This window comes from Stegostoma tigrinum, chromosome 21, assembly GCF_030684315.1.
Source record: "Stegostoma tigrinum isolate sSteTig4 chromosome 21, sSteTig4.hap1, whole genome shotgun sequence".
NCBI lineage: Eukaryota > Metazoa > Chordata > Chondrichthyes > Orectolobiformes > Stegostomatidae > Stegostoma > Stegostoma tigrinum.
Genome location: NC_081374.1, coordinates 39,673,206 through 39,695,574, shown reverse-complemented (window position 1 = coordinate 39,695,574; position 22,369 = coordinate 39,673,206). Strand labels below are relative to the sequence as shown.

The 22,369-nt window shown below is 45.7% G+C and overlaps 1 protein-coding gene across 1 annotated transcript; it reads left to right on the top strand.

Annotated features, from left to right (window-relative positions):
- Positions 1-1,160: 1,160 nt before the first annotated feature.
- On the top strand, positions 1,161-20,453 carry LOC125462944 (DELTA-sagatoxin-Srs1a-like). The gene is made up of 3 exons (XM_048553465.2): positions 1,161-1,333; positions 12,736-12,822; positions 18,999-20,453. The coding sequence occupies exons 2-3, from the start codon at positions 12,737-12,739 to the stop codon at positions 19,456-19,458; spliced, it is 546 nt and encodes a 181-aa protein (XP_048409422.1). The 5' UTR covers positions 1,161-1,333; position 12,736; the 3' UTR covers positions 19,459-20,453.
- The last annotated feature ends 1,916 nt before the right edge of the window (positions 20,454-22,369 follow it).

Genomic DNA, 22,369 nt, shown 5'->3' with positions numbered 1-22,369 from the left:
TCTGCGTTTGCGGGACTGACTAAGGCAAGTGAAATCTGAGTTCAAAGTACACACCCTTGCTTCAAACTAAAGTTAATGCTTTATGTAAATCTATAAGGGACACAATTTAATCTTGGTTTCTCTCCAGTTCTTTATTTCTGTTACCTTGCCTATTCTGTGATTTTCTGTTTCTGCACTTGTCTCTTTTCTCATAATGCTGTGACATCCTTTTCTCTAATTCTCCTTTGTGCCATGAGATAAACTCCATTAACTGTGCAGATGAAATTGTCTATCTCCTCTTTCAGTGTGGGCCAATCTCTGGAAGTATTTAAAGAAAAGATGGATAAATTGAAAAACATCAACGAACTGAGGCTATGAGGGATTGGCATGAAAGAGAATTGAGACCTTAGGCAGTTTGGCCATGCTCTTATAGAATGGCAGTGAAGGCCAGAGAGGCTGAATGTCCTGCTCCTCCTTTTTTTGAATCCTGGATCTGGCAGGACTTCAGAGCTCAGATCTGACATTTGGTTGTGGGATCTCTTAACTCTGTATATCACTTGCTGCTTTTGCTGTTTGACACGCAAGTAGTCCTGTTTGGTGGCTTCAACAGGTTGATACCTCATCTTCAGGTATACCTGGTGCTGCTGCTGGCATGTCCACCCGCACTCGCCATTGAACCAGGGTTGACCCCTTGGCCTGATGGTAATGGTTGAGTGGGGGATGTGCCAGACCATGAGGTTATACTTTGTGCTGGAGTACAATTCTGCTGCTGTTGATGGCCCACAGCCCCTCATGGATGCCCAGTCATGAGTTGTTAGTTCTGTGCGAAGTTTGTCCCATTTAGCGTAGAGATTGTGACGCACAATATGATGGAGGCTGTTCTCAATGTGAAGGCAGGACTTCGTGTCCACAAGGACTGTGCGATGGTCACTCTTACCGAGACTGTCCTGGGCAGATGCAACTGCAGCTGGCAGATTAATAAGGATGAGGTCAAGTATGTTTTTCCCTCTTGTTGGTTCCCTCATGCTTTATTGGCCTTTTATTACAACATTGATGCAATAAATCTCTGTTCAGTTTGAGTTTGTTGCACGTAAACACAGTGCAATGTTTTGTGAGCAGTCATCGACCTGTGTATTTGTATAACACAGCTTAAAATTCTAAAACAGAAGGCAAATGTCAAGAGAGGCTTATGACTGGCTGCAGCATGATGCCATGGGAATGGTCACAGCAGTTGCCAAAGGAAAGTGAAAGTAGCTGTGAGGACAAAGATAGCAAGACCTGAGCCTTTTGGAAATTTACAAGACCGCAGTGTTCAGCAGTCTGCCTTCATCCCGAGCTTGCCTGTGTGACTGAAGTGAGTTTTTTTTATCCTATGATCATTTACTATTTTTCCTCTTTTAAAAAAAAATCAGTACAGCCCTTTTCTCTTGTGTTGTAACTTTTTGTTCTTTAACAGTATGGCTTCTCTCACTGTTTCTCAGTGCTAACCACTGAGCCACTGTGCCACCCCACAGAGTTCAAGGGAGAAGTTCCTCCCTTTGATGAAGGCTCAAGTACTACAGGGAACCAGAGAGAAACTGGCATCGTGTAATGTCAGCTTTTCCCTGTGAGATGTTGTTGGCAAAATTGAAGGCAATGCAACTGAAATGGAAGGAGCTGCCAGTGTTGTGTTGTATTGTCAGCTCACTTGTCAGGAGCTGCTCCCCATGATGAAGGTTTATGTCACCGCGCTCAGTGCAGGAAAAACCCAGGACCTAGTGGATTTGGAACGGTAAAGGAATACCACTTGCTGGTGTAATTAGAGATAACAAAGTGTGGAGCTGGATGAACACAGCAGGCCAAGCAGCATCTCAGGAGCACAAAAGCTGATGTTTTGGGCCTAGACCCTTCATCAGAGAGGGGGATGGGGAGAGGGAACTGGAATAAATAGGGAGACAGGGGGAGGTAGACCGAAGATGGAGAGAAAAGAAGATAGGTGGAGAGGAGAGTATAGGTGGGGAGGTAGGGAGGGGATAGGTCAGTCCAGGGAAGACGGACAGGTCAAGGAGGTGGGATGAGGTTAGTAGGTAGGAAATGGAGGTGCGGCTTGAGGTGGGAGGAAGGGATGGGTGAGAGGAAGAACAGGTTAGGGAAGCAGAGACAGGCTGGGCTGGTTGTGTGGTGCAGTGGGGGGAGGGGATGAACTGGGCTGGTTTTGGGATGAAGTGGTGGAAGGTGCGATTTTGAAGCTTGTGAAGTCCACATTGATACCATTGGGCTGCAGGGTTTCCAAGCGGAATATGAGTTGCTGTTCCTGCAACCTTCGGGTGGCATCATTGTGGCACTGCAGGAGGCCCATGATGGACATGTTGTCTGAGGAATGGGAGGGGGTGTTGAAATGGTTCGCGACTGGGAGGTGCAGTTGTTTGTTGCGAACCAAGCGGAGGTATTCTGAAAAGCGGTCCCCAAGCCTCCGCTTCGTTTCCCCAAGGTAGAGGAAGCCACACCGGGTGCAATGGATACAATATACCACATTGGCAGATGTGCAGGTGAACATCTGCTTGATATGGAAGGTCATCTTGGGGCCTGGGATAGGGGTGAGGGAGGAGGTGTGGGGGCAAGTGTAGCATTTCCTGCGGTTGCAGGGGAAGGTGCCAGGTGTGGTGGGGTTGGAGGGGAGTGTGGAGCAGACAAGGGAGTCACGGAGAGAGTGGTCTCTCCAGAAGGCAGACAATGTTGGGGATGGAAAAATAGCTTGGGTGGTGGGGTCGGATTGTAGATGGCGGAAGTGTCGGAGGATGATACGTTGTATCTGGAGGTTGGTGGGGTGATGTGTGAGAACGAGGGGGATCCTCTTTGGGCGGTTGTGGCAGGGGTGGGGTGTGAGGGATGTGTTGCGGGAAATGTGGGAAACGCGGTCAAGGGCGTTCTCGACCAATGCGGGGGGAAAGTTGCGGTCCTTGAAGAACGTGGACATCTGGGATGTGCGGGAGTGGAATGCCTCATCCTGGGAGCAGATGCGGCGGAGGCGGAGGAATTGGGAATAGGGGATGGAATTTTTGCAGGAGGATGGGTGGGCGGAGGTGTATTCTAGGTAGCTGTGGGAGTCAGTGGGCTTGAAATGGACATCAGTTTCTAGCTGGTTACCTGAGATGGAGACTGAGAGGTCCAGGAAGGTGAGGGATGTGCTGGAGATGGCCCAGGTGAACTTGAGGTTGGGGTGGAAGGTGTTGGTGAAGTGGATGAACTGTTCGAGCTCCTCTGGGGAGCAAGAGGTGGCGCCGATACAGTCATCAATGTAACGGAGGAAGAGGTGGGGTTTGGGGTCTGTGTAGGTTTGAAATGGGGACTGTTCCACGTAACCTACAAAGAGGCAGGCATAGCTTGGGCCCATGCGGGTACCCATGGCCACCCCCTTTGTCTGTAGAAAGTGGGAGGAATCGAAAGAGAAGTTGTTGAGGGTGAGGACGAGTTCAGCAAGGCAGATGAGGGTGACGGTGGAGGGGGATTGGTCGGGCCTGCGGGACAGGAAGAAGCAGAGGGCCTTGAGGCCATCTGCATGAGGAATACAGGTGTATAGGGACTGGACGTCCATGGTGAAAATGTTTTGGGAGCCAGGGAATTGGAAGTCCTGCAGGACGTGGAGGGCGTGGGTGGTGTCCCGGACGGAGTTGGGGAGTTCCTGGACCAAAGGGGAGAAAATGGAGTCCAGATAGGTGGCGATGAGTTTGGTGGGGCAGGAACAGGCTGAGACAATGGGTCGACCAGGGCAGGCAGGTTTGTGGATTTTGGGAAGGAGATAGAAATGGGCCGTGCGGGGTTGGGGAACAATGAGTTTGGAGGCTGTGGGTGGGAGGTCCCCTGAGGTGATGAGGTCATGAATGGTGTTGGAGATGATGGTTTGGTGCTCGGGGGCGGGGTCATGATGAAGGGGGCGGTAGGAGGAGGTGTCGGAGAGTTGGCGTTTGGCCTCGGCAATGTAGAGGTCAGTGCGTCATACTACCACTGCGCCACCCTTGTCAGCGGGTTTGATGGTGAGGTTGGGATTGGAGCGCACCTCTTCCGCACCTACACAGGCCCCAAACCCCACCTCTTCCTCCGTTACATTGATGACTGTATCGGCGCCACCTCTTGCTCCCCAGAGGAGCTCGACAGTTCATCCACTTCACCAACACCTTCCACCCCAACCTCAAGTTCACCTAGGCCATCTCCAACACATCCCTCACCTTCCTGGACCTCTCAGTCTCCATCTCAGGTAACCAGCTAGAAACTGATGTCCATTTCAAGCCCACTGACTCCCACAGCTACCTAGAATACACCTCCTCCCACCCACCCTCCTGCAAAAATTCCATCCCCTATTCCCAATTCCTCCGCCTCCGCCGCATCTGCTCCCAGGATGAGGCATTCCACTCCCGCACATCCCAGATGTCCACTTTCTTCAAGGACCGCAACTTTCCCCCCCCATTGGTTGAGAACGCCCTTGACCGCGTTTCCCACATTTCCCGCAACACATCCCTCACACCCCACCCCTGCCACAACCGCCCAAAGAGGATCGCCCTCGTTGTCACATACCACCCCACCAACCTCCGGATACAACGTATCATCCTCCGACACTTCCACCATCTACAATCCGACGCCACCACCCAAGCTATTTTTCCATCCCCACCATTGTCTGCCTTCTGGAGAGACCACTCTCTCCACGACTCCCTTGTCCGCTCCACACTCCCCTCCAACCCCACCACACCTGGCACCTTCCCCTGCAAGCGCAGGAAGTGCTACACTTGCCCCCACACCTCCTCCCTCACCCCTATCCCAGGCCCCAAGATGACCTTCCATATCAAGCAGATGTTCACCTGCACATCTGCCAATGTGGTATATTGTATCCATTGCACCCGGTGTGACTTCCTCTACATTGGGGAAACGAAGCAGAGGCTTGGGGACCGCTTTTCAGAACACCTCCACTCGGTTCGCAACAAACAACTGCACCTCCCAGTCGCGAACCATTTCAACTCCCCCTCCCATTCCTCAGACAACATGTCCATCATGGGCCTCCTGCAGTGCCACAATGATGCAACCTGAAGGTTGCAGGAACAGCAACTCATATTCCGCTTGGGAACCCTGCAGCCCAATGGTATCAATGTGGACTTCACAAGCTTCAAAATCTCCCCTCCCCCCACTGCATCACAAAACCAGCCCAGGTCGTCCCCTCCCCCCACTGCATCCCAAAACCAGCCCAGCCTGTCCCTGCTTCCCTAACCTGTTCTTCCTCTCACCCATCCCTTCCTCCCACCTCAAGCCGCACCTCCATTTCCTACCTACTAACCTCATCCCACCTCCTTGACCTGTCCGTCTTCCCTGGACTGACCTATCCCCTCCCTACCTCCTCACCTATACTCTCCTCTCCACCTATCTTCTTTTCTCTCCATCTTCGGTCTACCTCCCCCTGTCTCCCTATTTATTCCAGTTCCCTCTCCCCATCCCTCTCTCTGATGAAGGGTCTAGGCCCGAAACGTCAGCTTTTGTGCTCCTGAGATGCTGCTTGGCCTGCTGTGTTCATCCAGCTCCACACTTCTTTATCTTGCATTCTCCAGCATCTGCAGTTCCCATTATCATTGCTGGTGTAATTAGAATGGGTTTTGTCATTAACAGGATATAGTTTGTTTTAAGATACCACTGGTTCCAGGTCTACTGATATGAGAGATGTTGGTCTAGAGATTTTGAGGAGGCCTAGATGTTAGGCCTCACTCTTTTGAGATCCCAAACCGATCTGTCAAAAGGTCTATATAACAGCACCAGAGTGAATGGCGCTTTTAACGTTATTTGCTATTAACCTTTTCAGATCCATGTACAACAGCTAAGTGCAATAGATAGTAGTAGATGCTTGACAAGTAACTGTAGGTGAAGAAGATCTAATGCTGGTTCAAACACAAATGGATGCAAATGAAGCTTCAAAAATTTCTACAGATAGCAAAGTGACCATAACATACAGAATATCTTAGATTGAGGAATTAGAAAGCGAGGCTCAATCATGTCTGGGAAAAGCTACCAGGATTCCAATTCAGACTCACAGCTGTTAAAAACTCAGGCAGGATCGAGTGATAGAGATGTACAGCATGAAAACACACCCTTTGGTCCAACTTGTTGAACCAGATACACTAAATTAACCCAGTCCATTTGCCAGCATTTGGCCCATATCCCTCTGAACCCTTCCCATTCATACACCCATCCAGATGCCTTCCAAATGTTGTAATTGTACCAGCCTCCACCACTTCCTCTGGCAGTTTGTTCCATACACGCATCACCCTCTGCGTGAAAAACTTGGCCTTTAGGTCCATTTTAAATCTTTCCCCTCTCATCTTAAACCTATGCCTGCTAGCTTTGGACTTCCTTACCCTATGGAAAAGACTCTGGTTTTTCACCCTATCCGTGCCCCTCATGATTTTATAAACTTCTCCAAGGTCACCCCTCAACCTCCAATGCTTCAGGGAAAATAGCTCTATCCTCTTCAGCTTGTCCCTATCATGCAAACCCTCAAATTCTGGCAACCTCCTTGTAAAGCTTTTCTGCACCCTTTCAAGTTTAACCACATCTTTCCTATAGCAGGGAGACCAGAATTTAATGCTGTACTCCAAAAGTGCCCTCACCAATATCATATACAGCCACAAGATAATAAAATGTGAGGCTGGATGAACACAGCAGGCCAAGCAGCATCTCAGGAGCACAAAAGCTGACGTTTCGGGCCTAGACCCTTCATCAGAGAGGGGGATGGGGGGAGGGAACTGGAATAAATAGGGAGAGAGGGGGAGGCGGACCGAAGATGGAGAGTAAAGAAGATAGGTGGAGAGGGTGTAGGTGGGGAGGTAGGGAGGGGATAGGTCAGTCCAGGGAAGACGGACAGGTCAAGGAGGTGGGATGAGGTTAGTAGGTAGCTGGGGGTGCGGCTTGGGGTGGGAGGAAGGGATGGGTGAGAGGAAGAACCGGTTAGGGAGGCAGAGACAGGTTGGACTGGTTTTGGGATGCAGTGGGTGGGGGGGAAGAGCTGGGCTGGTTGTGTGGTGCAGTGGGGGGAGGGGATGAACTGGGCTGGTTTAGGGATGCAGTGGGGGAAGGGGAGATTTTGAAACTGGTGAAGTCCACATTGATACCATATGGCTGCAGGGTTCCCAGGCGGAATATGAGTTGCTGTTCCTGCAACCTTCGGGTGGCATCATTGTGGCAGTGCAGGAGGCCCATGATAGACATGTCATCAAGAGAATGGGAGGGGGAGTGGAAATGGTTCGCGACTGGGAGGTGCAGTTGTTTGTTGCGAACTGAGCGGAGGTGTTCTGCAAAGCACTGCATCCCAAAACCAGTCCAACCTGTCTCTGCCTCCCTAACCGGTTCTTCCTCTCACCCATCCCTTCCTCCCACCCCAACCCTCCTTCCACTGACCCCTTCACCCGCTTCCAACACAAGTCCTCCTCCTGGACACCACCCCCAGGCCTCCTACCCTCCCTCGACCTCTTCATCTCCAACTGCCGTCGAGACATCAACCGCCTCAACCTCTCCACCCCTCTCACCCACTCCAACCTCTCCCCCGCAGAACGGGCAGCCCTCCGCTCCCTCCGCTCCAACCCCAACCTCACCATCAAACCCGCAGACAAGGGTGGCGCAGTGGTAGTATGGCGTACTGACCTCTACATCGCCGAGGCCAGACGCCAACTCTCCGACACCACCTCCTACCGCCTCCTCGATCATGACCCCACACCCGAGCACCAAACCATCATCTCCAACACCATTCATGACCTCATCACCTCAGGGGACCTCCCACCCACAGCCTCCAACCTCATTGTTCCCCAACCCCGCACGGCCCGTTTCTATCTCCTTCCCAAAATCCACAAACCTGCCTGCCCTGGTCGACCCATCGTCTCAGCCTGCTCCTGCCCCACCGAACTCATCTCCACCTATCTGGACTCCATTTTCTCCCCTTTGGTCCAGGAACTCCCCACCTATGTCCGTGACACCACCCACGCCCTCCACCTCCTCCAGGACTTCCAATTCCCTGGCCCCCAACACCTCATATTCACCATGGACGTCCAGTCCCTGTACACCTGCATTCCGCATGGAGATGGCCTCAAGGCCCTCCGCTTCTTCCTGTCCCGCAGGCCCGACCAGGCCCCCTCCACCGACACTCTCATCCGCCTAGCGGAACTCGTCCTCACACTCAACAACTTCTCTTTTGACTCCTCCCACTTCCTACAGACTAAGGGGGTGGCCATGGGCACCCGCATGGGCCCCAGCTATGCCTGCCTCTTTGTAGGTTACGTGGAACAGTCCATCTTCCGCACCTACACAGGCCCCAAACCCCACCTCTTCCTCCGGTACATTGATGACTGTATCGGCGCCGCCTCTTGCTCCCCAGAGGAGCTCGAACAGTTCATCCACTTCACCAACACCTTCCACCCCAACCTTCAGTTCACCTGGGCCATCTCCAGCACATCCCTCACCTTCCTGGACCTCTCAGTCTCCATCTCGGGCAACCAGCTTGTAACTGATGTCCATTTCAAGCCCACCGACTCCCACAGCTACCTAGAATACACCTCCTCCCACCCACCCTCCTGCAAAAATTCCATCCCCTATTCCCAATTCCTCCGCCTCCGCCGCATCTGCTCCCACGATAAGACATTCCACTCCCGCACATCCCAGATGTCCAAGTTCTTTAAGGACCGCAACTTCCCCCCCACGGTGATTGAGAACGCCCTTGACCGCGTCTCCCGCATTTCCCGCGACACATCCCTCACACCCCGCCCCCGCCACAACCGCCCCAAGAGGATCCCCCTCGTTCTCACACACCACCCCACCAACCTCCGGATACAACGCATTATCCTCCGACACTTCTGCCATTTACAATCCGACCCCACCACCCAAGACATTTTTCCATCCCCACCCCTGTCTGCTTTCCGGAGAGACCACTCTCTCCGTGACTCCCTTGTTCGCTCCACACTGCCCTCCAACCCCACCACACCCGGCACCTTCCCCTGCAACCGCAGGAAATGCTACACTTGTCCCCACACCTCCTCCCTCACCCCCATCCCAGGCCCCAAGATGACATTCCACATTAAGCAGAGGTTCACCTGCACATCTGCCAATGTGGTATACTGCATCCACTGTACCCGGTGCGGCTTTCTCTACATTGGGGAAACCAAGCGGAGGCTTGGGGACCGCTTTGCAGAACACCTCCGCTCGGTTCACAATAAAAAACTGCACCTCCCAGTCGCAAACCATTTCCACTCCCCCTCCCATTCTCTTGATGACATGTCTATCATGGGCCTCCTGCACTGCCACAATGATGCCACCCGAAGGTTGCAGGAACAGCAACTCATATTCCGCCTGGGAACCCTGCAGCCATATGGTATCAATGTGGACTTCACCAGTTTCAAAATCTCCCCTTCCCCCACTGCATCCCTAAACCAGCCCAGTTCATCCCCTCCCCCCACTGCACCACACAACCAGCCCAGCTCTTCCCCCCCACCCACTGCATCCCAAAACCAGTCCAACCTGTCTCTGCCTCCCTAACCGGTTCTTCCTCTCACCCATCCCTTCCTCCCACCCCAAGCCGCACCCCCAGCTACCTACTAACCTCATCCCACCTCCTTGACCTGTCCGTCTTCCCTGGACTGACCTATCCCCTCCCTACCTCCCCACCTACACCCTCTCCACCTATCTTCTTTACTCTCCATCTTCGGTCCGCCTCCCCCTCTCTCCCTATTTATTCCAGTTCCCTCCCCCCATCCCCCTCTCTGATGAAGGGTCTAGGCCCGAAACGTCAGCTTTTGTGCTCCTGAGATGCTGCTTGGCCTGCTGTGTTCATCCAGCCTCACATTTTATTATCTTGGAATCTCCAGCATCTGCAGTTCCCATTATCTCTCATATACAGCCACAACCTGATATCTCACCTCCGATACTCAGTGCGCAGAACAATAAAGGCAAGTGTACTGAATGCCTTCTTCACTACCTTGTCTACCTGTGACTCCACCTTCAAGGAACTATGAACCTTTTGGAGCATTGTTATTCTGTGGAATTCTCTTCTGCAGAAACCAGGGGAATGTTGAGTTACACAGATTTTTGACTGACAAGGCAGTCAATAGTATTGAGAATAAGATGGAGAAAGTGGTTTATTATGACGACCGTCAGAATCAGATGCAATCTTATTGGATTATTGGTTTTTATGGGAGAAGGTTATTCACTCGTGGGTCATGAGCACTGCTAGATGGACTGACGTTTGTTGCCATCTCTAGTTTCCATTGAGAAGATGATAGTGAACTGCCTTTTTGACTTGCACATGAACTGTAGCTGTTCAAGAAGGCAGTTCATCAGAAATAAGAGCGCATGTTTTTAAAGTGTATGCCTATTTCTAGTGTGTCCCATAAGCGGAAATGACTTCTCAGGATTCAACTGAATCAGTCCAGTTGACTTTGAATCCCAAGTCCTTATTGTCCACAACAATGCCCAAAAACCTGCAAAGGCACAAAACAGGATTGATGAGGGCATTTGACAAGGTTGCTCACGGCAGTCTAGTTAGCAAGGTTAAATCACATGGAATACAGGGAGAACTAGCCATTTGGATACAGAACTGGCTCAAAGGTAGAAGACAGAGGGTGGTGGTGGAGGGTTGCTTTTCAGACTGGAGGTCTGTGACCAGGGGTGTGCCGCAAGGATTGGTGCTGGGTCCACTTCTTTTCATTATTTATATAGATGATTTGGATGTGAACATAGGAGGAGTGATTAGTAAGTTTCCAGATGACACCAAAATTGGAGGCGTGATGGACAGTAAAGGTCTGGCAGCATCTGTGAAGAAAAATCAGCGTTAATATTTCGGGTCTGGTGACCTTCAGAACATTCGCTTTTCCAGCAACTTCCAGCATCCACAGTTCTTTTGGTTTTTACAACTGGATCTTGATCAGATGGGCCAATGGGACAAGGAGTTGCAGATGGATTTTAATTTCGATAAATGTGAGGTGCTGCATTTTGAAAAGGCAAATCAGAACAGGACTTATACACTTAATGGTAAGGTCCTAGGGAGTGATGCTGAACAAAGAGATCTTGGAGTGCAGGTTCATAGTTCCTTGAAAGTGGAGTCGCAGGTAGATAGGATAGTGAAGGAGGCATTTGATATGCTGTCCTTTATTGGTCAATGCATTGAGTGTAGGAGTTGGGAGCTCATGTTGTGGTTGTACAGGACATTGGTTAGGCCACTATTGGAATAGTGTGCCATTCTTGTCTCGCTGCTGAAGGAAGGATATCGTAAAACTTGAAAGGCTTCAGAAAAGACTTACAAGAGGGTTAGAAGGTTTGAACTATAGGGAGAGGCTGAATAGGCTGGGGCTATTTTCTCTGGAGCATCAGAGGCTGAGGGGTGACCTTATCGAGATTTATAAAATCATGAGGGTCATGAATAAGACAAATAGATAAGGTCTTTTCCCTGGGTCTGGGGAGTCCAGAACTAGAGGGCATAGGTTTAATTTGGGGGGAAAGATTTAAAAGGGACCTAGGGGGCACCTTTTTCACACAGAGGTTGATGCATGTATAGAATGAGCTGCCAGAAGAAGCGGTGGAGACTCGTACAACTACAGCATTTAAGAGGCATGTGGATGGCTATGTCAATAGGAAGGGTTAAGATGGATATGGGCCAAATGCTGGCAAATGGAACTAGATTTATTTAGGATATCTGGTTGGAATGGACGAGTTGGACCGAAGGGTCTATTTCCATAAGACCATGAGACATAGGAGCAGAAATTAGGCCATTCGGCCCATCGAGTCTGCCCCGCCAGTCAATCATGGCTGATAAGTTCCTCAACCCCATTCTCCGGCTTTCTCCCTGTAACCCTTGATCCCCTTGATAATCAAGAACCTATTTCCCTCCATCTTAAATGTACTCAATGGCCTGTCCTCCACAGCATTCTGTGGCAGTGAATTCTATAGATTCACCACTCTCTGGCTGAAGAAGTTTGTCCTTATCTCCGTTCTGAAAGGTCTTCCCTTTACTCTCAGGCTGTGCCTTTGGGTCCTAGTCTGTCCTATCGATGGAAGCATCTTACCAACATCCACTCTGTCCTGCCCATTCAGTATTCTGTAAGTTTCAATTTGATCCCCCTTCATCCTTCTAAACTCCAATGAGTATAGTCACAGAGTCCACAAATGTTCATGATAGGTTAAGTTTTTCATTCCTGGGACCATTCTCGTGAATCTCCTCTGAACCCACTCCAGGACCAGTGCATCCTTCCTGAGATATGGGGCCCAAAACTGTGCACAGTACTCCAAATGTGGCCTGACCAGAGCCTTATAAAGCCTCAGGAGTACATCCCAGTTTTTATATTCAAGTCCTCTCAAAATAAATGCCAACATTGCATTTGCTTTCCTGACCACTGGCTCAACCTGCAAGTTTCTGTGCCGTATATCACTTTGACTTTATGACTGTATGATAGCAAGTCCCATAAACTGCCTTCCTTGCCCATTCAAGCCTCCTTCACATACCAGACTTCATGAAAACTTCCAATGTCCTGAAGGTTTGCAAGATCCTAAAAAATTGACAATGACAAAGCCTGAATAAATGAAGCTCCAGGTGTTATCAGCCTGTGAATGATCACAGTTCATTAAAACATTGAAACCTTGCTGGATTCCATCAGAATTTAAGACTGGCAATCACAGTGGAATACTATTCTTTACGTTCTGATAACGCAGTGTTTGCATTTGTGAATTTGTCCCACTGAATGAATCTCCTTTGATCTGATTTTACAGAATGGCTGCAACATTGGACCAATTTGTAAGAGGTGTTCATGTGGAAATTGTTAACAACTGTGAGAATCAATTGTTCACCTCACCTGCGTGAGTATTCAAAGATGTGACCAGAAAGAAACTGTTTTTGACTGCGAGGTTTGAAACAGTTACCAGCCTGGATGTGACATCTGTTCGTTTGAGTTACCAGGTGATTGAGGCTTTTCCCAGATGGAAACAGTTGAAACTGATCCGTTTCCTCAGCTGATAAAACAATTGCCACTTGTTCATTTTTTTGCTTATTTTAGTTGAACCCAGTTTAACTGAAAGGAAATGAACAAAGCCTCTTTGGATGAATTAGAGACCTTTGCACATCAGCATGATGATGTGTGCAATCATGAAATACTAACAAAAAACTGAAACAGAAACTGAAAGGAGCTGCTCATTTCATTGCCTTTATTTGGAGAACACAACTACCTATTGGATAAATCCTTTAATAAACAATTCCTCTACACACATACGCGCAATTTCATTCATTTCCCAGAATGTAGTTTCTTGTTAAAATCTTATGTTTTTATGTCATTTTTCATCTTCTTTATCTCCTTTCCACTGCACTTAGCCTCTCGGTGCTGGGTGGTGATTGAAAGAAAGGATGATCCACTGAATGTGTCCAGCAAAACACAAAAATATTCCAATAAAATTACAGCATAATCTCAAAATGGAAACAATCCTGCCTCCCAAATTAACTGCTCACAATAGCTTCTCACTATACCAATCCATAAATGTCTGCCAAGAAAATGGAAGAAAATAAAAATTAGATTGAAGAAATGTTGATTGTTGATTACGGATTGAAATCTCGCTTTGTCTGGGAGTAGCCACAGTATAAAAGGATGACTTCTTGTGGGCTTGTCATTCAAACTGAGTGGTCCTTTTGAGTGCCATTTGTAAAGGCCAGGCAGCCTACATCTTCACTCAGTGCCAACTCATCTGCACACTGGCAGGCCCCATGTTCTGAATGGGTTCCCTTCTGGAGTCTGTTTGCAAGTCAAATTGTTGCCGAGTTTCGAACATAAAGCACAACAGTGGAAAACAGCTGTTTCTAAGTACATAGTCGAGTCTTTAAAATTACAACCATATATGGGATCACATTAATAATTACAAGCATTTGAGAGTCGAATGTGTGTAAATTGGTGACTCACTGTCCCACAAAAATGATGCTCCGGGGGGTGTGCTGTTCCAGAACAGACCCCAAATTCTCAACAGGTAAAATGAGGTTCTCACTGACCAGAACATTTTCTGTTTTGAGAAGGGATGGCAGGATATGTGTCTGTTTAAATCCAAAGTGACTGAATTTTGCACTAAATAGATTCCCAGACCAGACTCCAACCCAGGAAGAGCTTAGTCTCATGTTATTAGGCACTAAGCATTTTGCCAAGCTTGATGCCAAAACAGATATTTTTCCACAAATCTCTCATCAGAGTCACAGGGACTGACAACTTTTCAAACACCTTACAATAGATCCACTTTCTTCATATTCCCATTTGGGTTACCAGTTTGCCAGGATATGTTCCAACAACATATGGATCATATTGTTAAGAATCTACCAGGTTATGTCTGTGTCACAGATGACACTGCAGTCCTGAGAAGAACTGACCATGCCCACAACACAAACTCCCATCAGCTCATGGCAGCAACAAGAAAACATGTTTTTGTTTTGAACAGTAACAACAAAAATCAAATTAAATGAGCCAAAACAATTTCTTCAGTTCAATATGCTCATCATCCAACATTCAACCTGACCTTGTCAAAATAGAAGATAGATAGAAATGTTTACACAACAAAATAGATTATTTACAAAGGTGTCTCAGTTTCTGCAACTTTTTAATCCCTGTATATCCCAAATCCTGTGACCAAAATCTCTCCTCTTTGAATCATCCCCACAAAACTCAGCATATATATGAACTGGAAAATTGCTAGCATATTTTTCAGCCTCCTGAGCGTGCCAATGTGTTCTTCAATGTTATGATCCCCGAAAGCTTAGCACACGGGAAGTAGGTGCCCCCTCCCCACCCCAGAAAGCCCTCAGACCATATCTTTTCCAGGATTGCAAGCCAATCCTCTTTGGTTCTAAGGTCTGTTTGACCGTTCAGGTGAATGACAATTGAACATTGAAAGGATAAATTCTGCTCTAGTTTTCAGAATAACTGTTTCAATGAAGCTATTTTGCAAGCATTTCATCGTTCATGTTGTTAGCCAGTCATCAAAAAGGATGTGCTGAAAACCTCAAACAAGTGCACCCCTACAATTCCAAAGACAACCTGTGAAGTTTCAAGGCTCTTATTTCAGCATACAGGTTCCAGAAAGATCATTTTGAATGCCGTTATCAAACTTCCAGATCCCAATAAAAATTAAAGATATTCTTAGATCTACATGTGGATATTTATAAATCTGAACTGGAATGGAATCTCAACAAAAATCTTATGCGTTTTGTTTACAGTCAGATCGATTCAGCAAGTTGCAGCAGTTAATGATCAGCTGCAAAAATATCATCATTGGCCTGAACACCATCTCAAGTCCCTGAGCTCGTACAAAAATGAGCTAGGACTCTCCAAGAATGTAAACTTCAAAGGCAAGCCAGCTCCATATTAAGCCACGCTGGACCATATTCATATGGACCCTGAAAAAACCCAAGAGATTGGTGTGGGAATCCATGTCTTGTCTCAGCATCAGTAAGGACATTGATCAAGTCATGTGATATGTATTAACTCTATTAACCTCAGCAAATGAAAACACCTCTCACCCTCCACAGGATTTCTCCCAAGTCATGGCATGAGATATTAGATATTTTCCATGTCCAAGGACATGATTAGGTTCTGGTGTCTGGATATTTCACCAAATTTCCTTTTGTGCCAGAAATCAAAAATACTACCAGTGTATCAGTTGTTGACAAATTCACCATTGTATTCCTCAACAAATTGTGCTTGATAATGGCCTGCAGTACACTGTGTATGTGGGAAATGGGGTGTTTAACATATTACATCTTCCCCTCACTAATCTCAGTCTAAGTCTCACTGAATGCAGTATTCACATGATAAAACTCATGATGATCACAACTTGCCAAAATTTTTTGGATTTTTATGCTATTGTCCACATGCTACTCCTCAAATGTTGTCCTCACCAACAGCTGTAATGCTTCAGCAGATAGATGCAGACAGTTCTTCCCCCTCATACTTTGACCATCTAACCACATGTGCACAACACAATGTTGGAAAGAAGGTCCTAATGGTAGAAGAGCATGCAAAAGGTTACCCCAACCTGAACCAGCTCAAACCAAGGATGAGAGTTTGAGATTTTCACATGAACACATGGATCTGTGGACAGATAGTATGTCATTATATCCAATCTAGGTCATATGATCTTGTGCCCTAACAATAAATAGTTAACTTATCCAAATGGCATTTCATCAACCACCCGTCATCCAGGCTGGCAACTTCGATTTTCAAAGTATCAAGCAGGACAAAAACCAAATGATGTGCAACAGACAACATACTACAGATTGTGATCTGATCGTGTTATATGTTTGCAAGGGATTATTTTAATGTGTTGAAATTATACAACTATATAATCATTGTACATGTTTATAAAAACAGTTCCCTAAACTCTAAAGGGAAAGGGGCATGTTGTATTTATCACATAGATTCCAGACCCAAAAGGCAGTGTAACTTTAAAACAATCACATGATATCCCAACTTGTGACATTCCTGTATAAGAGGTCCTTGCTGTCAGTTATGTGCTCTCACTGCAAGGGAGTGTGGTGTCGTCGGTCAGTCACATACATACAATATGATAGAGGTATAAGCAAATAGATTCTGGATTGCCAAGGGGATGAAAAGTTATCCACGATATGTAGGGATAAAGAGTTGAGGCTAAAAGCAGCTGTAATCTCAGTGAATGGCAGAGCAGCATTGAAGGGCTGAATGGTCTACTCTTGTCCCTTGTTTGTATGTTCTTATATGGTGATAATAGTAAGCACAGAACACAGGTTATGTGAAGGTTTGAGATATCATAGTAGTAGAAATTGTCTATTAATAATAGACATAAAAAAATTCACCTCAACAAGAGGCAGGGCTGAATTGTATGTTTTTGGCAAATTCTGAGTTGTGTTGGGCTTTTTAGAAGGATTTCCCCTTTAAAACCTTGACAGTTTTCTCACTATATCGTATCGAAATCACCTGATTAACTATTAAACCCACCCCTATGGCATCCCTCACATTTGATTTCAGCCCGATCTTATCATGCCCCACTCCCAGAACAACTTGTCACTCAGATATATCAGAATTCACCAGCAATCCTTGCACATGCGCTGTCTTCAAAGGATTTATGAAGTGCTTGGTGTGTGTGTAGTTATTCATAGTTTCCAGACAAACTCAAAAATGTGACAGAATGGGCTGACAACCATTTAGGAACTGACAGCACAACATTAAGCTAGAGCTTTCTTGACAGTTCTACTGATAGAGTGTGTGTGGTAGTAGTTTGTGGAAGCTAGTTTTGTACAAATTGCCTGATTTTATTTTTAATGTTACATCAACAACTGCACTTCAGAAATGGTTAATTGACTATAAAATGTTTTGGGTATCCTGAGGTTTCGATAAGCAGTATATGAATGTAGGAATTTTACTTTGATAAAATTACATGTTTCATAGGATGTCCAGCACTGCACATGGCCAAGCAACCAAAGTGGTCCACACTAATGTTAATGCTCCACATAAGTCTTCCCCCACCAGCCTCTGCTAGCACAGCTTTCAATTTCTTTCTCTAAAATGTACTCATCATTGTTTGCCTTAAGTAGATAAGCTACTCACTAAAGGTAAATATGTATCACACACATAGTTTAAGGTTTCAGTTAGTTTTGCCTTCACTCAACAAGCAGTGTGCTTTGAAAAAGTCTTTGTAAAATTTCCCATGAGTTGTTTTGAACTCAGCTGGCCTTGACTCACAACTTAGGTTTATGTACCAACAATAATATAGGCAAACTTACCAAGGAAGTTCACAGGAGTGGAATCAGGTACAAGAAGAAGATAAAAGGATGCGTTGACTGAAATTGTGGTGCATTTGATATGAAATATAGAAACTAGGAGCAGAATTAGGCTATTCAGCTCTTTTGGGCCTACCCAGTTATTCATTATGATCATGTGGGAAGAGAGAAGAGGCTGGCAAAGTGGATACCCAGCACAGGGCCTATTTAGCTGAAGGAAACGGTAGGGCAAAGACAATGTGGGAATGTCAGAAATCATGACAACCTCGAGGCTTCTGTCAGTGATGTCTGCAGATAATTGTGATTCACAACTTCAGTCTGCCTAGCTGTCCATGTCAGGAATGGTGAGTTTGCAGCACTAAAACAAAGTTTGACGTCCTGTGTGTTTAATTAGCTATGTTGATGTTTAAAATAAACAAGGTGAACTAATTTGATATGAATCCACTGAAGTTAGTGCAGAGTAATTTCATTTCCTGGCTGGTTTATATCAGGAACCTTGATACTGATTGATTCGCAGTTGACCTCCGATTCAGACTTTTAGAGATTAATGCTCCTCCTGCTGTAAGTGGGAGGGAATGCTTTCAGAGGTTTGAATAAATCCTTCCTTAACTGGAGGCAGTTCAGAGAAGATTCACTAGGATGATCCCTAGTATGGACAGATTGTCTTATGAGCAAAGGCTAAACAGGTTGGAACTCTGTTGAAGTTAAGCTTCTGAAGAAGGTTCACTGGACCCAAAATGTTAACTATGCTTTCTCTCTACAGATGATACCAGACTAACTGAGTTTGATTTCCAACATCCTCGGTTCTTAGTTTTTTGTTTGGAACTGTACTCACTGGACTTTGGAAGAATGAGAGGTGATCTCAATGAAACATGCAGGATTCTTAAGGGGATTGACAGGGTAAATACTAAGAGGATGTTTCCCCTCATGGGAAAGCCTCGGACCAGAAGGCACAGTGTCAGAATAAAGAGAGGCTGATTTAAGACTGAAGTAATGACAAATTTCTTCTCTCAGGGATTGAGAGTCGTTAGAGACCTGTGGGGGCAGAGTCCTTGTTTATCTTTAAGGCTGAGGTGGATAGATTCTTGATCAGTAAGCCAGTCAAGGCTTACGGAGAAAAGGCAGGAATGCGGGTGTGTGCAATGTCAGATCAGCCGTGATCCTATTGAACAGTGGAACAGGCTCAAGACACTAAAAGGCTACTCTTGATCTTATTTCTTGTGCTCTTAATACTCTGTGTCCTTCTCTCCAGGTGTTACATTTACAGCGGTTATATATACAACTTGCCAACACCCTTGATCCACCCTGGGAAGAAAGGAGATGCTCTGTTTGTTAAGACTTCAGGCACGGCTCGCGGTAGTGTTGGGGTGCTCACCTATGCTTTTGGTTATACCCAGTTCTCACTGCTGTTCTCAAACCCCTTTGATTATAATCTGTACTCTACAGTTTTTGCTTTATACATCCCAAATGAACCTGAAATGACAGATGAAAAACTGTATTACAAGCTGTACTACGAACTTGAACCTTCAAGTTGTTTCGCTAGAGTAGAATTGAGATCAGAAACTCAACAGATTAATGTCATTGGAGGGAATGTAGCTATTTCAGCTACTGTAACAAAAACAGGACACTGCTCTATCAGGATCAGAGATGTTTACTTGGCTGATAACGACGAATCTAATTTTTCAGAAACCTTTCCAATCAAACAACAATGAAGCTACCACATACATGTTTATAATTCATTTCTTTATAGAACATAGAACATTACAGCACAGTACAGGCCCTTCGGCCCTCGATGTTGTGCTGACTTGTCATACCAATCTGAAGCCCATTTAACCTACACTATTCCATAGTATTTGATAGTACTGGCCTTATATATCACTAAAAAGACTTCCCAACTTATACACATCAGAGCAATTCACAAGAAATGCTAACTAATGTAAAAATAAAGCAACATTTATATGTTGTGAGGAAGTGCTGATTACTTGGCAAACAAACTCTAATTGGTAGATGCATTGCTATGGACAATTCACCAGTTAATCATGACTGATAGTTAGCTACCAAGTCAAGTTTAAATTTAAACCAGGCAAGATTGACATAGCTTGGTCAAAGTGTTACCATTGGAGAAATACACTAGAGAATGGCTATTATCTGCTTTGTTGTCTTGACATAAAGTCTGCCCTTTTGTTTAGCAATGCTCACACCTTGCTGATATATCTTAAAATATTGTGTTGGTAGAATGTACTCAGCTTTGAAAATGTTATATTGACAAACACCAGTGTAGAGCCAGTTGATCTTGATCGTGAGATAACACAGTGTGACGCTGGATGAACACAGAAGGCCAAGCAGCATCAGAGGAGCAGGAAAGTTTGACATTTCGGCTTGCTGCGTTCATCCAGCGTCATACCGTGTTATCTCAGACTCTCCAGCATCAGCAGTTCCTACTGTCTCTGATCTTGATCCTGATTCAGATTTTGTGAACCTTTGAAGTCTACAGAGACCAATGTTGAACAGATTAGAGCATGCAAAGTGTTTTTTTTATTTTGAAACAGTTTACTGATTATGTGAACAATCCTAATGTAAACCCTGTAATTATGTAAACCTGATCCCACTGGTTAAATTGCTGTAAGTTTCAATCTTTAGTCATGAATGATTCTGATTTTGCCACACAATAATGGAATGCAAAACCAGCAAGCAATTAGGGAACAGAGGGCAGATAAAGGTTTGAATGTGAGTAAATATTTCAGTGATTCTGTCTCATTTATCATGAACACAATGTTGAAGAATGATTCACAAATTGATTCCATTAGTATATAATATTTCTGTTCTGAGGGAGGGCCACTGGACCCGATCTCTTCAGGATGCTGCCAGACCTGCTGAGCTTTTCCAGCAACTTGTGTGTGTGTGTGTGTGTGTGTGTGTGTGTGTGTGTGTGTGTGTGTGTGTGTGTGTGTGTGTGTGTGTGTGTATATAACATTTCTGTACCTGTTATGCATCTAGTCCAACTGGTTACCTCTTCACCCAAAGAACCACAACACATCAGTAACTAAAACTGAACTCTTTTGAAGTTTTGACATGCTGCTGGTGTTTTCCACTGTGAAAACTGATGCAAAGTACCTATTCAGTTCCTTCACCATTTCTTTGTTCCTCATTTCTACTTCTCCAGCATCATTTTCCAGTCGTCTTCTCTCTTACCTTTTATATATCTAAAAGACTCTTATAATCTCTTTTATATCACCCTCATGTTTCATTTTCTCCCTCCTTATGCCTTTTTCAGTTGTCCTCTGCTGATTTTTAAAGGCTTCCCAATCCTCTAATTTCTCACCAAACCTCACCATATCGCATGCTTTTCCTTTTTCTTTTAAGCTGTCCTGACTTCTGTTGCCAGCCTTGGTTTCCTCATCTTCCCCTTCATATGTTTTACTTCCCAAATTATTCCCGGAAACTCCTGCCATTGCTGCTCCACCTTCTTCCTTGCAAGGCTCCCCTTCTAACCAATTCTGACCAGCTTCTCCTTCATGCCTTCGTACTTACCTTTACTCTGCTGTAGTTCCATTATTTCTGATTCCAGTTTCTCCCTCTCAGACTATGTATTATGGCCACTGCCCCAGGGGTTCCTTCACCTTTAGCTCCGTAATTAAGTCTACCTTATTACACATCACCAATCCAGAATAGCATATTCCCTGTTAAGCTCGACTACATGCTGCTCCAAAAAAAGATATATCATAGACATTCCATGAACCTCTTTTCTTGTCATCCACCACTAACCTGATTTTGCAGACCCCTTGCATATTAAAGACCCCATGAATATTAAATTAGTGCCTTTTCTATCTCCTGTTTTATTTTCTTCACCACACCCAGTCTACTGCTACGAGGCTTGGGCACAACTGCCAACGTGGGTTTTCCTCCTTTGTAGTTCCTCAATTCCACCCACACAGATTCTACACCTTCCAACTCTATATCACTTCTTGCCACTAATTTCATTTTTTACTAACAAGGCAGCCCCACCCCCTCTGCCCATCTGCCTGTCCTTTCAATAGGATTTGTATCTTTGAATATTTAGGATCTTGTTGCAGCTATGCCTCTCATACGGTGAGATATTGTATTATGATTCTCTGTACCAACTCACTCACAAGCACACTATGTGTATTATGCCCTATTTCCATTCATTCATAACTCTTTACTAACTCACTGACAAGCACATTATGTTTACTATTTTGCATTTGATTCACTCATTCATAAAACCGGTTTTTGAGGTAGATTTTATAAACTGAATTAAATTAAATTGAAGATTTACACCTTTTGATTCTTATCAGTCGCAAGTTGCAAGCAACGTTTAGATCTGTTCCTGTATCAACAGCTACCCCTAAATAAGTGTTAATGCTGTAACCTACTCAGAACTTCCACACACTGTCGAAACTATGGAAAGATTATAATATTATTTAGCCCTAAGCAACTATCTCTTGGGGTCTGAATAGGTTGCAGACATCAAACAGTTTCCTCCACTAGTATGTACTCTTCAGATACATTTTAAATAGGACCACCACCCCCTTTCAGAAACTTAATATCAAAACAGCATTTCAGTGAAACTGCATGAATGAATGTGTAAGAGCTGTCAAAACTGGC